The following is a 17,166-nucleotide window of genomic DNA, read 5'->3' on the forward strand; positions in this document are numbered from 1 at the left end:
TAGAAATCATTGTATTGATCTTCTTTCCTTGATACCCTTTATCATTGTCTTCAGTGGCAGTCCCTATTTCTTCAGTCTATATTCTGACCTTTTTTCCCTGCAATCCTTTTATGTCCTCTTTATTATTCTTCCTATTCAATCGCAAGCCTGCTGCTTTCTCCATGGTTTGTTTATTACTCAATTATCAAAGCTAATAGAAAAATAAGATAATTCTAAGGCAAATAAGATATATTATTGAAATTATGGCTAAGCATCTATGAAAAGACTGACAACTGGAGTGACATTTCACAGAATAAACAGTGTACATACAAATTGAATAGAAGATATGAAATCGGTGCTGGGACTTTCATTGGATATGAAGGACAGGAGGTCTGAAACAATTGTTAAGAAAATTTATTTTCTAAAAAGCAGAATTGTCAAAGCCTTATGGAGGGCATGTTATGTGATGAGTGATGTCTATTTGTTGTTGTAGGAGGGCATGCTGGTCTCTGAGTTGCAACAAATTCTATCCAGTCCTCCTAGTTCCTAGAAGGAGTTTTGGTCACATTTGAGGTCTAACTTCCTGCTCTTCTTCCTTTGTCCATTTCTTTGAACTGCATTATTCTAGGTACTTGTTCTTGGTTGGTGGTATGCCTCTCAATGATTAGAAGAACATATTTTTGTAATAAATATGACAAGAATAGTTCTTCCAAATCTTTTAGAAATGCCTGAGGACGTTCAGATGACCCTTTGCAAGTTTTTAAGTGGCTTACTTTTCTCTACTTTCCACCTCCTCCTAAATTATTCTTCATTCTCAGATTTTGCATAGTTGTAAATTATACCTCCATATCTCCAGTACTGTAAATTTGTACATTATAAATTCGTTAGAAAATTTTTGAAAAATTTTGAATTATTGACAAGGATTTCACTTATATAATTGTAGAAATTATATTGGAGATATTCTTGATATCAATGTAGAAATAGAAACTTCCTTATATGATTTCTTTCAGAAGATGGGATATGCTTTTTTTAAAATTGTTTTGCACAGAGAGAACAAGGTATTTTTTTTCTCTCCAAAAATAGGTGCTATATTTTCGTAGCTAATAACTGTTCTATATTTGGTGTGTTAATGTGTAACTGACTAGATGTTTTCTAAATGGATTTGATTATGTTCTAGCCCAACAGCTTCTCTGGGGATTTTCAGGTATGGTTATCAATTGACGATGTACTGGTTTGGATTGAAGCTTGATATTTGTGTGAATTTGGTGATTAGCTATTCTCCTTACCCCCAGCTTTCTTGTAAATAAAACCCACCAAACAATCTGCCAAAAGATAGCTACCAAAAATAATAAGGAAAAGAGTTCTAAATATAGAAAAGGGGAAAATTGCTTATTAATGAAGTAAATCTTATAGTTAACGTTACACAGAAATGATCAATATTTTCCTTGGTTTATTTATGTATATTTTTAAATAAAATACTGGAAGTCTTCCTACACTTTGGGAATTTAAAGTCACATGAACAGATTTTGAGCACAGAACTAGCAATACTGTCTTAAACTGTGATTGTAGCTTAGCTTTTAAGTAGATTCTTAAGCAGTTGGTCCACTGCTGCCAGTATTTCTCACTTTCTTAAGGCTGCTGTGTTTTTCTAATAGCATGACTAACAATACATAGCTCTTTGGGCATGAAGTGAAAGAAAACGTTTTTTTTTTTTGAAGCATTTTACTACCTATCTCCAGCAGAGCAATGACAGTAGATAGTATCTTTAATTGGACTGTTGCTTTTAATGAAACAGCAATGCTGTTTAGGAGGAAAAAAGATCTGAAACTCAGATGTCTTGATTTCCTTTCTGTTATTGTTTTTGGTGTCATTTGGAGGTATTGGTATTTTTGTGTTCTGAACTATTTTCTTGAAAACTAGAGCGTCTGTGGCTAAGTGTAAGCTGTCTTAATGATAATTAAGATATGTTAGCATTTCTTTTAATGAAGGCTTTCACGATAAGAATAAAAACATACACATCTAAACTTAGTTTCAGCATTCCTTGAACAACAGAGTTTTGTTGCTTGTCAGTTTTTAGCGTAAGAGCATCTGTACCTGCTCTGGTTTGCTATATCTAATAAATAAGCTTTCAAAACTACTGTAATCCTTGTGGATATAGACAAACAAATAATGGGTTTAGGTTCTTATTTGCAACTAGGCAAGTAAGTGAAGAATTAACCAAACAGGAAAATACTTTGGAAGCTTTGACTTTGACTGTAAATCTGTAGTTGCTTTGTATGCCTGAAGGTTCTTATAGCAAACTAACAAATGCAGTAACTTATTGATCATTTTTGATTGTTTTTTATACTAATATGGAATGTATTTGTTTTTAATTAACTCTTAAAAGCAAGAGTAGCTGGTATATGCTGTTCTATTTAGCAGTTTTTCCACAAAAAGAGGAGCTTCATTTCTAAATTCAGAAAGCACTTTGTTATGTAACTTTGCTCTGATTTTCATGGTTTACCCTTTTGCTGTAATTTCAGGAAGACCGTGCACTCAGCTGCAGCTTCTGAACCCAGAAAGATTTGCTCGGCTAATTAAAGAAGTTATGAATAGTGTGTGGCCTGGCAGAGACATGGTGGTACAGTGGTATCCAGGTTTGGAAGACAAAAATCACCCATCGATTTCCTGGCTTAAGATGGTCTGGAAGAACCTCTATATGCATTTTTCTGATGACTTGAGTGTGTTTGATGACATGCCGCTTATCCCTAAGACTCTTCTGGAGGAAAACCAAACATCAGTGGAACTCGTTAGATTTAGGAATCCATCACCTATTATTCTGGAAGATGAATCTGAGACTCAGCTCCCGGAATACTTAGCTGATATTATTCAGAAAGTTGGTGGAGTGGTACTTAAGAAACTAGATGTTTCTATCCAACACCCGCTTATAAAGAAATATGTGCATCCACCATTACCAAGTGCTGTTTTACAAATAATGGAAAAAATGACCCTACAGAAACTATGCAATCAGGTTGCATCATTGCCATCAACACATAAAGATGCTCTTAGGGCATTCTTAGCTAGTTTAACTGATGCAAATGAAAAAGAGAGAAGAATTATTCAGGAATTGCTGATATTTAAAAAAATGGAAAAATTATCTGATGAAGGTGTCCCTGCTTTTGCTGGACTGAAAGGTAGTAAGGTATTACACCACACTGCTAAAATTCCACCTGGTCTAAGATTTTCTGTTCCAATAATTGACAGCAGTGATGAAGCTACTATTCGTTTAGCTAACCTGCTAAAAATAGAACAGCTAAAGAGCACAGATTGCTTGAAGTTTATTATAGAAGACATAAGAAGTGATTTTTATTCATATGACGAAAGAACAAAGATAATGCAATGGGTTCTTGAAAATCTGACTTTTCTGAAAAATGAGAATACGAATGTGATAGATTGGCTGACAACACTGAAGTTTATTAGGATTTCACAAGAAAAGATAATGACAGCAAATGAACTCTTTGATCCTGAGGTGGAACTGCTGCAAAACTTGTTTTATGCTGAGGAGGAAATTTGCTTCCCCCCAGCTATTTTTACATCTTCAGATATTCTTCATTCTCTGAGACAAATAGGCTTAAAAAGTGAAGCCAATCTTGAGGAAAGTGATATTGTGAGAGTGGCAAATAAAATTGAAAATTTGCATGCTAATTCTAACACCGATCATGATTTACTGTTAAGAAAAGCTAGAACTCTCTTGATGATTTTAAACAAAAACCATATGCTGCTTCAGTCATCTGAAACAAAAGCTGTGCTGAAAAAAATAAAATGGATTCCTGCAAGTAAGGAAAGACCTCCAAATTATCCAGGATCCTTAGTTTGGAAAGGAGATCATTGTAATCTGTGTTTACCGCCAGAAATGTGTGATATCTCTCATGCAATTTTAGTAGGTTCCTCAGTTCCTCTTGTGGAAAATGTGCAGGTAGATATAGAAAAAGCACTTGGCATCTCCACAAAGCCCAGCATAAAAGCAGTTTTAAAACATTTCAAGGTAGTTGTTGATTGGCACAGTTCTAAAACCTTCAGTGATGAGGACTATTATCAGTTTCAGCATATCCTGCTTGAAATTTATGGGTTTATGCATGATCATTTAGAAGAAGGGAAAGAAGCTTTTAAAGCCTTGAAATTTCCCTGGGTTTGGACAGGAAAAACATTTTGTTCTCTCACACAAGCAGTAATAAAGTCAGTACCTGATCTTGATCTCCAGCCTTATCTGCATTATGTGCCAAAAACTATGGCAAAGTTTCACCAGTTGTTTAAATGTTGTGGTTCAATTGAGCAGTTAACACCAGACCATGTTTCTATGGTCATTCAGAAAATATATCTGAAAAGCGAGCAGACTCTCTCAGAACAAGAGAGTAAACAAAATCTTCACATTATGTTGAGCATTATAAGATGGCTGTACAGCAATCAGATTCCTGCAAGTCTGCATACACCCATGCCACTGTACAGTGGCAAACTTCCTTATAAACTTGCAATGAGGCCAATTCATGAATGCTGTTATTGTGATATCAAAGTTGATGATTTAAATGATTTGCTTGAAGATTCTGTTGAACCAATAATTTTGGTGCATGAAGACATACCAATGAAAACTGCTGAGTGGTTAAATGTTCCATGCCTTAGCACAAGATTGATTAATCCAGAAAACATGGGATTTGAGCAATCTGGGCAAAGAGAGCCTCTGACTGTAAGAATTAAAAACATTTTGGAAGAGTACCCTTCCATTTCAGACATCTTTAAAGAACTTCTTCAAAATGCTGATGATGCTAACGCAACGGAATGTAATTTCCTGATTGACATGAGGAGAAATATGGATATAAGAGAGAATCTTCTGGATCCAGGAATGGCAGCATGTCATGGTCCAGCTTTGTGGTCATTCAATAATTCTGAATTTTCTGACTCTGATTTTCTAAATATAACTCGATTAGGAGAGTCTTTAAAAAGGAGTGAAGTTGACAAAGTAGGAAAATTTGGACTGGGTTTCAATTCTGTTTATCATATTACTGATGTTCCTATTATTTTGAGCCGGGAGTTCATGATTATGTTTGATCCAAATGTTAACCATATCAGTAAGCATATTAGAGATAAATCTAATCCTGGGATCAAAATTAACTGGAGTAAACAACAGAAGAGGCTGCGAAAATTTCCCAATCAGTTTAAGCCATTTATAGGAGTTTTTGGTTGCCAGCTACCACTGACTGTAGAATCTCCATACAGCTACAAAGGAACACTTTTCAGGCTCTCCTTCAGAACTCAGCAGGAAGCTAAAGTGAGTGAAGTCAGCAGCACATGTTACAATACAGCAGACATTTATTCTCTTGTGGATGAATTTAGCATTTGTGGTCATAGGCTGATAATATTTGCTCAGAGTGTAAATTCAATGGTTTTGAAATACTTGAAAATTGAGGAAGATGATCCTGGGGTGGCACAAGATGTTATCACTATTAAAAAAAAAATTTGTTCTTCCAAAGCCTTGACTGCACCAAATGTAAGTGTGTTAAAGGAAGCAGCTAAACTAATGAAGGTCTGCAGCAGCAGTAATAAAAAGCTTCCCACTGAAACACCAAAGTCCTCGTGTATCTTACAGATAGTAGTAGAAGAATTTCACCATGTATTCAGGCGGATTGCTGATTTACAGTCTCCACTCTTCCGAGGTGCAGAAGATGATCCAGCTTCTTTCTTTGAAATGGCTAAATCAGGACAGGTGAAAAGGTCAGCTGATGAACTGCCACAGAAGACAGTAGATTCAACAACGTGGCTTATATGTTCTTGCATGGACACTGGCGATGCTTTAAAATTTTCATTACATGAAAGTGGACGAAGACTAGGTCTTGTTCCCTGTGGTGGAGTGGGAGTGTTGCTGTCTGAAACCCAGGATCAAAAGTGGATTGTGAAACCTAATTGCAATAACGTAGGTGAAGTATTCTGCTATTTACCTCTACGAATAAAAACAGGCTTACCTCTTCATATAAATGGCTGCTTTGCGGTTACTTCAAACCGGAAAGAGATTTGGAAAACAGACACAAAAGGGAGATGGAACACAGTATTCATGAGGCATGTTATTGTTAAAGCCTACATAGAAGCTCTGTGCGTTCTACGTGACATGGCAATCAGTGGTGAGCTAGCTGACTATAATTATTGTGCTGTGTGGCCAGATCCTGATTCAGTTCATGATGATTTCTCTGTTATTTGTCAAGGGTTCTATGAAGACATAGCTCATATGAAAAGCAAAGAAGGGATCAAAGTGTTTTCTGATGGTTTCTCTTGGGTTTCCATGAAGAATGTAAGGTTTCTAGATGACTCGATACTGAAACGACCAGATGTTGGACCGTCAGCCTTTAAGATCTTTCTAAAGTACCTTAAAAAAACTGGTTCCAAAAATCTGTGTGCTGTGGATCTCCCTTCTTGGGTTAAGATGGGATTTGAAGAAGCAGGATGCAAATACATATTACTGGAGAACACTTTCTCTGAGAAACAGTTCTTTTCTGAGGTGTTTTTCCCTAATATTCAGGAGATTGATGCAGAGTTGCGTGATCCTTTGATGCGTTATGTTCTCAATGAAAAACTTGAGGAGTTTTCAGGAATTCTTCGTGTTACTCCATGTATTCCTTGTTCTTTGGATGGACATCCGTTAGTTACACCATCAAGACTGATCCATCCTGAAGGAAGAGTTGCAAAGTTATACAATGCTGAAGATGGAAGATTTCCTTATGGCACCACCCAGGATTATCTTAATCCAGTCATTTTGGTTAAACTTGTGCAGCTGGGAATGGCTAAAGATGATATCTTATGGGAAGATCTGATAGAACGTGCAGAGTCGGTGGCTGAAGTTAATAAGATAGATCATGCAGCAGCTTGTCTCAGAAGCAGTATTATATTGAGTCTTATTGATGAAAAACTGAAGTGTAGGGACCCTAGAGCTAAAGAATTTGCTGAAAAATGTCAAACCATCCCTTTTCTTCCTTTCCTTAGCAAGCCAGCAGGTTTCTCGCTACACTGGAAAGGCAGTGATTTTGAGCCTGAAGCAATGTTTTCAGCGACTGATCTTTTCACTGCTGATCATCAAGATATAGTTTGCCTAATACAACCAATTCTTAATGAAAATTCCCATTCCTTTAAAGGTTGTGGTGCTTTGTCATTGGCTGTAAAAGAATTTTTGGGTCTACTGAAGAAACCAGCTGTTAACTTGGTCATAAATCAATTGGAAGAAGTTGCAAAATCATTTGATGGCATTACATTGTATCAGGAGAATATCACTAATGCTTGTTACAAACATCTACATGAAGCAATGTTACAAAACGAATCATCAAAAGCTATGATAATTGAACAGCTGACAAGTTATAGTTTTATTCTTGTTGAGAATGTCTATGTTGATCCAACAAAAGTGTCTTTTCACTTGAATTTTGAAGCAGCACCGTATCTATATCAGTTGCCTAATAAATACAAAAATAGTTTCCGTGAGCTGTTTGAAAGTGTGGGTGTAAGACAGGCTTTTGCAGTTGAAGATTTTGCTCTTGTTCTGGAATTAATAAATCAGGAAAGAGGGACCCAACAACTAACAGAAGAAAATTTTCAGCTGTGCAGGAGAATAATCAGTGAAGGAATATGGAGCCTCATTAGAGAGAAGAAACAGGAATTTTGTAAGAAAAAGTATGGTGAGATTTTGTTACCCGATACTCGTCTTGCACTTCTGCCTGCAAAATCTTTGTGTTACAATGACTGTCCGTGGATTAAAGTTAAAGACACAACTGTTAAGTATTGTCATGGTGATATTCCGAGGGAAGTTGCAGTAAAGCTTGGAGCAATACCAAAACGCCATAAAGCTTTAGAAAGGTATGCCTCCAATATTTGTTTTACTACCCTTGGAACAGAATTTGGCCAGAAAGAAAAATTGACAAGTAGAATTAAAAGCATTCTTAATGCTTACCCTTCAGAAAAAGAAATGCTGAAAGAGCTCCTTCAGAATGCGGATGATGCAAAAGCTACAGAGATCTGTTTTGTGTTTGATCCTAGACAACATCCAGCTGATAGAATATTTGATGAGAAATGGGCACCACTTCAAGGACCAGCACTGTGTGTTTACAACAATCAGCCTTTCACAGAAGATGATATTAGAGGAATTCAGAACCTTGGAAAAGGTACTAAAGTAGGAAATCCCTGTAAAACTGGACAATATGGTATAGGTTTCAATTCTGTTTATCACATTACTGACTGCCCTTCTTTCATATCTGGCAATGATATACTTTGTATTTTTGATCCTCATGCTAGATATGCACCAGGTGCAACATCAACAAGTCCTGGCCGCATGTTTAGGGATTTAGATGCAGATTTCAGAACGCAGTTCTCAGATGTACTGGACCTCTACTTAGGAAATCACTTTAAACTGGATAATTGCACAATGTTTAGGTTTCCTCTTCGAAATGGAGAAATGGCAAAAGTATCAGAAATTTCCTCAGTTCCATGCTCAGATAGAATGGTCCAAAATCTTTTAGATAAGCTGCGTACGGATGGAGCGGAACTCTTAATGTTTTTGAACCACATGGAAAAAATTTCTATTTGTGAGATAGAAAAAACAACAGGAGCACTGAATGTGTTGTATTCTGTACAAGGAAAAATCACTGATGGAGACAGATTAAAACGAAAGCAATTCCATGCATCTGTAATTGACAGTGTAACTAAAAAAAAACAGCTAAGTGAAATACCTGTGCAACAGATAACTTACACGATGGATACTGAAGACTCTGAGGGGAATCTCACAACTTGGTTAATTTGTAACAGGTCAGGCTTTTCTGCCATGGAAAAGGTGTCTAAAAGTGTGGTTTCAGCCCACAAGAATGAGGACATAACTCTTTTTCCACGTGGTGGGGTAGCAGCTTGCATTACTCATAATTACAAAAAACCCCACAGAGCGTTCTGTTTCTTACCTTTATCTTTAGAAACTGGGCTACCTTTTCATGTGAATGGACACTTTGCTCTGGATTCTGCAAGAAGAAATCTGTGGCGTGATGATAATGGAGTTGGAGTAAGAAGTGACTGGAATAATAGCCTAATGACAGCGCTGATAGCACCAGCCTATGTTGAATTGCTGATTCAGCTGAAGAAACGGTATTTTCCAGGCACTGATCCTACAGTGTCAGTACTGCAGAACACAGCAGTTCATGTTGTGAAAGACACTTTGAAAAAGTTTTTATCCTTTTTTCCAGTTAATAGACTTGATATTCAGCCAGATTGGTATTGTTTAGTGAAAGCAGTTTACAGTTGTATTTATGAAGATTTGAAGCGTCTTTTACCTGTTATGCGAGCTCCGAATGTTGATGGTTCTGATTTGCATTCTGCTGTTATCATCACATGGGTTAACATGTCTACTGTGAACAAAGGCAGGCCGTTCTTTGACAACTTGCTACAAGATGAATTGCAACATCTCAAAAATACAGAGTACAACATTACAACTCGGAAGTCTGTGGCTGAAAACGTTTACAGACTCAAACATTTACTCTTAGAAATTGGATTTAATTTGGTATACAACTGTGATGAAACTGCAAATCTCTATCATTGCTTGGTAGATGCAGATATTCCTGTCACCTATGTGACTCCTGCTGATGTTCGATTATTTTTGATGACATTTTCTTTTCCAGATTCTAACTGCCACATTGGAAAGTTACCCTGTCGTCTTCAGCAGACAAATTTAAAACTCTTCCATAGTCTCAAACTTCTGGTTGACTATTGTTTTAAAGATGCAGAAGAAAATGAAATCCAAATTGAGGGCTTGCCACTCCTTATTACCCTTGATAATGTTCTGCAAATTTTTGATTCGAAGCGGCCAAAGTTCTTAACAACATACCATGAACTGATTCCATCTCGCAAGGATCTCTTTATGAACACATTGTATTTGAGGTACAACAATATTTTACTTAGCAGTGATGTAGCAAAAGTCTTTGATATCACAAGCTTTGCTGAGTTGTTATCTTCTGTGTTGCCTAGAGAATATAAAACTAAAAGTTGTATGAAATGGAAAGAAAACTTTGCAAGTGAATCTTGGCTTAAAAATGCCTGGCATTTTATTAGTGAGTCTATAAATGTTAAGGAAGAACAAGAAGATACACAAGCAAAATTTGATGATGTTGTTGAAACTTTGAAGGACTGGACGTTGCTTCCAGGTGTAAAGTTTACTGTCTCAGCTAATCATCTTGTTGTGCCAGAGTGTGATGTTTTGCTGCCCCTCAGCATTATGCATATTGCTGTTTTTCCAAATGCTCAGAGTGATAAAGTCTTTCATGCTTTAATGAAAACAGGTTGTATTCAGTTGGCATTGAACAAAATTTGCTCCAAAGACAGTGCTTTAGTGCCTTTGTTGTCAGGACGTACAGCAAATATAGATAATCCTTCAAGCATTCTGAAAGCCATACAATATATGGTACAAACATCAACGTTTAGAACTGAAAAGTTAGCAGAATGTGATTTTGAGGCTCTCTTAATGTACTTCAATTGCAATTTATGTCATTTGACATCTCAGGATGACATTAAAATTTTAAAGTCTCTTCCATGTTATAAATCCATTAGTGGCCGATACATCAGCATTTCAAAATATGGGACATGTTATGTGCTCACGAAAAGCATCCCATCAGTAGAAGTAGATAGATGGACACAGTCAACTTCATCAGCTTTTCTTGAAGAGAAAATTCATTTGAAAGACTTATATACTGTGCTTGGCTGTGTCTCTGTGGATGATCTTGAAGTGTACTTGAAACATCTTCTTCCAAAAATTGAAAGTTTGTCTTATGATGCAAAGTTGGAACACTTGATCTACTTAAAGAACAGGCTAACTAGCATTGAAGAAACTTCAGAAATGAAAGAACAGTTGTTTGAAAAGCTTGAAAACATATTGATCATTCATGATGCAAGCAATAGATTAAAACCTGCAAAATATTTTTATGACAGGACTGTAAAAGTCTTTGAAGTTATGCTTCCTGAAAAATTATTTATACCTCAAGATTTTTTTAAGAAACTAGAACAACTTACAAAACCGAAAAGTCAAGCTGCGTTCCTTCCATCATGGATAACTTTTCTACGACATATTGGGCTAAAATTCATTATTTCACAGCAACAGTTATTACAATTTGCTAAGGAGATCAGCATGCGAGCTAATACAGAAAACTGGTCTAAAGAAACACTGCAGAATACTGTTGATGTCCTCCTTCATCACATATTTCAGGAAAGAACTGATCTTTTGTCAGGAAACTTTCTGAAAGAATTGTCATTAATTCCTTTTCTGTGCCCTGAACGAGCACCAGCAGAATTTGTTAGATTTCATCCTCAGTATCAAGAAGTTAATGGGACGCTCCCTCTTATACGATTCAACGGGGCACAAGTGAATCCTAAATTCAAACAGACTGATGTGTTACAGTTGCTGTGGACCTCATGTCCCATTCTTCCAGAGAAAGCAACGCCTTTAAGTATCAAAGAGCAAGAAGGAAGTACTCTTGGTGCACAAGAACAACTTGAGCAAGTTTTAACTATGCTGAATGTTAATTTAGACCCTCCCCTGGACAAGGTTATCAATAACTGCAGGAATATATGCAATATAACAACTGTGGATGAAGAAATGGTGAAAACTAGGGCCAGGGTCCTGAGAAGCATTTATGAATTTCTTAGTACAGAGAAAAGGGAATTCCGCTTTCAGCTTCGAGGTGTTTCTTTTGTAATGGTGGAAGAAGGTTGGAAGCTCCTGAAGCCTGAAGAGGTGGTAATAAACCTTGAGTACGAATCTGATTTTAAACCTTATCTTTACAAACTTCCTTTAGAACTTGGTACTTTCCATCAGTTATTTAAACATTTGGGTACTGAAGATATTATTTCAACAAAACAGTATGTTGAAGTTCTAGGTCGCATATTCAAGAACTCTGAAGGAAAGCAATTGGATCCTAATGAAATGCGCACAGTTAAAAGAGTAGTTTCTGGCCTGTTCAAAAGTCTTCAGAATGATTCTGTCAAGGTTAGAAATGACCTTGAGAATATGAGGGATTTTGCCCTTTATCTTCCCAGTCAAGATGGTAGGTTAGTAAAGTCAAGTATCTTAGTTTTTGATGATGCACCCCACTACAAAAGTAGAATCCAGGGTAACATTGGCGTACAAATGCTTGTTGATCTTAGCCAGTGCTATTTAGGCAAAGACCATGGTTTTCACACTAAACTGATAATGTTATTCCCTCAGAAACTGAGGCCTCGCTTGCTTAGCAGTATTCTTGAAGAACAGTTGGATGAAGAGTCTCCCAAAATTTGTCAATTTGGAGCATTATGTTCTTTGCAGGGAAGATTGCAATTACTGTTATCTTCAGAACAGTTCATCACAGGACTCATTAGGATTATGAAGCATGAAAATGACAATGCGTTTTTAGCTAATGAAGAAAAAGCAATAAGACTTTGCAAAGCTTTGCGAGAAGGTTTGAAAGTTTCCTGTTTTGAGAAGTTGCAAACGACATTAAGAGTTAAAGGCTTTGCTCCTATTCCCCACAGTAAAAGTGAAACGTTTGCTTTCCTAAAGAGATATGGAAATGCAGTAATACTGCTTTATATACAGCATTCGGACAGCAAAGACATAAATTTCCTGCTAGCGTTAGCAATGACCTTAAAATCTGCAACTGACAACCTGATTTCTGATACCTCGTATTTAATTGCCATGCTGGGTTGCAATGACATTTACCGGATCAGTGAGAAGCTTGACAGTCTAGGGGTGAAGTATGACTCTTCTGAACCATCAAAACTTGAACTACCAACACCTGGCACTCCTATACCAGCTGAAATTCACTATACACTTCTTATGGATCCAATGAATGTTTTTTATCCTGGTGAATATGTTGGTTACCTTGTTGATGCTGAAGGTGGTGATATATATGGATCATATCAACCGACTTACACATATGCAATCATTGTACAAGAAGTAGAACGAGAAGATGATGAAAGTCACAGTTTTCTAGGGAAGATTTACCAGATTGATATTGGATATAGTGAGTATAAAATAGTAAGCTCTCTTGACTTGTATAAATTTTCAAGACCTGAGGAAAGTTCTCAAAGCAGGGATAGCACTCCTTCTACCCCAACTAGTCCTACAGAATTTCCAGCGCATGGACTGAGAACAATTCCACCTCTCTTCAGTGGTAGAGATGGCCACAAAACAACATCCTCAAAACATCACTCTCCAAAGAAGATAAAGCCAAACTCCTTGCCAGAAATACTAAGAGAAGTGACATCTGTGATTGAACAGGCTTGGAAGCTTCCAGAATCTGAAAGAAAAAAGATTATTAGAAGGCTGTATCTTAAATGGCATCCAGATAAAAATGCAGATAATCTTGATATAGCTAATGAAGTTTTCAAACATTTACAGAATGAGATTAACCGGATGGAAAAACAGGCTTTTATGGATCAAAACATGGACAGAGCCTCAAGAAGAACATTTTCATCCTCAGCTTCTCGATTTCAGTCAGATAAATTTTCATTTCAAAGATTTTATACTTCGTGGAATCAAGAAGCAACAAGCCACAAATCTGAAAGGCAACAGCATAAAGAGAAATGTCCATCTTCCACAGGGCCATCTTTCTCGCAACGCTTTTTTGTCCCACCTACGTTCAGGTCCGTTGGCAATCCTGTAGAGGCACGCAGATGGCTTAGGCAGGCCCGAGCTAACTTTTCAGCTGCAAGAAATGATCTCCATAAAAATGCCAATGAATGGGTATGCTTTAAATGCTACCTTTCTACTAAACTAGCCTTGATTGCAGCTGACTATGCTGTGAAGGGAAAATCAGACAAAGATGTAAAACCAGCAGCCCTTGCACAAAAGATAGAAGAATATAGTCAACAACTTGAAGGGCTTACAAATGATGTTCAGACATTGGAAGCTTATGGAGTAGATAGCTTAAAAACTAGGTATCCTGACTTACTTCCTTTTCCACAGATCCCAAATGATAGGTTTACTTCAGAAGTTGCTATGAGAGTGATGGAGTGTACTGCTTGTATCATAATAAAGCTTGAAAACTTTATACAACAAAAAGTGTAAGAGGGTTGAAGATGTTAGAGAACTGTATTGTCAAGAGCTTACGTATTTCATGTGATGAGACACAAATGTGATTGTGCAGATTACTGAACATCCAAGGGGTTATACATTGCAAAGAAGTTTAGAAGTATAATGTGCACAGGTGGATGGTACTGAAGTGCTTAGAATTGAAATTTATTTAAATGGGATTTATTTTTAACTGAGCCTGCTGTATAAGCAAACTGTAAAACATGAATATTTTTAAAAATTTCCAAGGAAACTGAGCTGCAAAAATTAGCTGTATGTATAATATCGTGATTAATTGGCATATTATTGATCTGCACTTTATATAACCAAAGCTTAGCTTTCTGTTAGATGAAGCCTGTAAATATAACTCCTCATTAGATTTTATTTCATTTAATATTATGTTTCCAAATAGATAATGCCATTTTTCAATGTACTAATCTTAAGACTGGACATACTATGAAGTAGGAGGTGGGATGGAAAATAAAATAACATTGGAGATACTGCTAGAAACCATTTGTTTTCTTTTGCGTTCTGTGGACATTCATGTCAATTATAGTAATATTCTTATCAGCTGGATCTGATTATAAATTTGCTGCAGTCTCTCCTTGTGAACATTTAAAGGATTGTTTAGTACCTGTGAATTGGTAACAGTATTTTAATCCTGAATAATGATACTTGATTTAACATGCAACTTCATGTCATGCATTGATTGCATTTACTTTATTGTAAAATAATTATTTAATTTACTTTTTTTTCTAGAGCCTGTCTTCTTTTGTTTGATGAACAAATGCATGTGGATGATACAATATTGTTGACCATTATTATACAATGTATTATGATGATTTTTTTTTGAAAACCACACACCAAAACCCAATTTTCAGATGTCTAAGTGCTTGAATTTTTTTTTTATGTGTGCCTTTGTGCATGTACATATATACATATATTTTTCCACAAACATTGGTAGTAGTACAATTCAGTAACACATTTCTGGTGTACAGTGAGTGCTGTTTTTTTTTTTTTTTTTTTTTTTTTTTTACATATGTAAAGGTGCTGCAATGTAATGCTTTTCTTTTGTTGCTCACAACAGCCCTGCAGAAGTCTGTTTTTTAGTTCACGCTCTTTCTTTCATAGCTTCTAATACTTCTGGTAATGTCATGCAGTATGTTCAACATTAACCATTTGTAGAAAAATAAAATAAAATGAAGGATAATGCTAAACAGAAGGCTTCTTCTTTACTGGATCAGCCACACTTAACATGTTAATCACTTTCCAGTGACATGCTGCTATGATTGTTTACTCAACAGCACAGCAAAACTGTAATTTAACTTACAGAATGCAAAGGAAAATAAACAACAGTGACCTTGCAGGGCTGATACAGCTGTTAGAAGTGTTAAAATCCAAAATAAAAATCATGACAAAAGCTTCTTCAGTTTTGTGCAATCTGTAAAGGGCTTGTTCTCTGAAAATATTCTGGAAAATCTTGCAAATAATTAACAGTAGCGGGAAGAAATATGATGTTTGGAAAATGATACTCTTTCTGGTTGTGAAGCCCTGTTATTATTTCTGCTATTAAATATTAAGTGCCATAATTTTAATAAAAATGCAAACATACTTCAGTCTGATGCGTCTTGGTTTTATAAAGTAGACTAAATTTACCTATTATTTCAAGCTTTCTATTATATAATATGCAATCTTTTCAATTCTAAACAATTGTACAGATACTAATATTAAAAAGGAAAAATGCATTTTTTCTCGCAACGACAAATGTTTGTGATTTTTCTCAAGAAATTGTACATTTTGACGATTTTTTTGAATAAATAGCATGTAAGTAAACACAAAACCTCTTGTGTGCCATGAAATAAATCGGTTAATTCCCTATATATTTTTTAAACACTCTTTTGTTGCTCATCCTTGTTTTGTGTATTAAGACAGATGAATAACATTCAGAATAACCATAATACAAACAATGGGGAATAGGTCTACCTGTTTTTCAGTTTAAGTACACCTAAAATACAAGGTAGCAGTGGGGCATGGAAATAGCAGAAAAGCTACGTGAACACTTTTCCATTTTTAGGCGAGATCTTGAGGAAGGAAATCTTTAAAGTATGTAACTATGTTTTGTAAGCAACTTATGTTGCAGTATGGACATTATGAACCATTAAAATTGCTGTGCAAAATTACTAAGCTGTTTTGTTAACTATGTCGGATATATCATTGAGTGCTGATGCTATAAGAAGAAATGGTCCCAGTTCTTAGGAAGCTAAATGGTCTAAATTAAGTTTAAATGCTGAACCAAGATGAGCAAGAAAACCTGAATGACACAGAATGAATTATTCTATTAATACATTGATGCCATCTGTAAGTTGTAACAGAATTTACATATGGGTGCAGAAAGACAGGCAAGAGTGGGTGTCTACATTGGAAGTCTCCGTTTTCATTTGATTAACTCTCTGTAACAGCCTAAGAGGCCTCATGAGATCAGAAAACCATGTGATAGAGATGGATTTCATAAGTGTATTTTAATCAGTGTATTTAATTAATTTAAAAATTAATTTTACAAGTAATTCTGCATATTACACAAATTCATGAGTGAAAAAGTTTTTTCAGCCAGCTATATATTCACATGCACCAATAATGTGTGTCTCTGAAAGGAGCTATAGCAGTCCTGTCTTCCGGAATTATAGTTTCGAGGCTTAGCAAGGATAACTGCTACAGGAAACTGACTGAACCATCAATTAGTAGCTTAAATCTAAGCAGCTGTCGTGGTAGAGTCTTGTTGAGTTTGTTGCTATTTATCTTCTTGTGGAAGTTTCAAAAGTTTTCCTCTCAACAGCACTAGCACCTATTTGAAAATGAATTGTTCACTTGCCTCAGCATTTAGTGAGAAAAAAATACCATTTTAAAAGGAAATAGATTTTTGTGTAGGCAGCTACTAAAATAAAAAATAGTTGTGTAAAGAAACACGGTTTTGAATATTTTTACTTTGTCATCAAAATAAAGTTACAGTGGTGACTGGAAAAGTAGGATTTGTTTAAGAACTATTAGTATATGGCTTGCATTAAGTTGGTACTAGGGTTGCTTTAAAAGAGGTTTTAATAAAA

General features: G+C 35.9%; 1 protein-coding gene across 4 annotated transcripts in view; it reads left to right on the forward strand.

The window, feature by feature from the left end:
• SACS (sacsin molecular chaperone) overlaps positions 1 to 15,945 on the forward strand; it is a 59,466-nt gene extending 43,521 nt beyond the window's left edge. For 3 of the 4 annotated variants that reach the window (XM_066989768.1, XM_066989767.1, XM_066989766.1), the window contains 2 exons: positions 1,157 to 1,183; positions 2,502 to 15,945. In XM_066989768.1, the coding sequence (XP_066845869.1) occupies positions 1,157 to 1,183; positions 2,502 to 14,062 (11,588 nt within the window). In that variant the 3' untranslated portion in view covers positions 14,063 to 15,945. The remainder of the gene's footprint in view (positions 1 to 1,156; positions 1,184 to 2,501) is intronic. The other variant, XM_048072754.2, reaches the window with a different exon arrangement.
• The last annotated feature ends 1,221 nt before the right edge of the window (positions 15,946 to 17,166 follow it).

Source organism: Anser cygnoides, chromosome 1, assembly GCF_040182565.1.
Source record: "Anser cygnoides isolate HZ-2024a breed goose chromosome 1, Taihu_goose_T2T_genome, whole genome shotgun sequence".
In the NCBI taxonomy this organism is placed as follows: domain Eukaryota; kingdom Metazoa; phylum Chordata; class Aves; order Anseriformes; family Anatidae; genus Anser; species Anser cygnoides.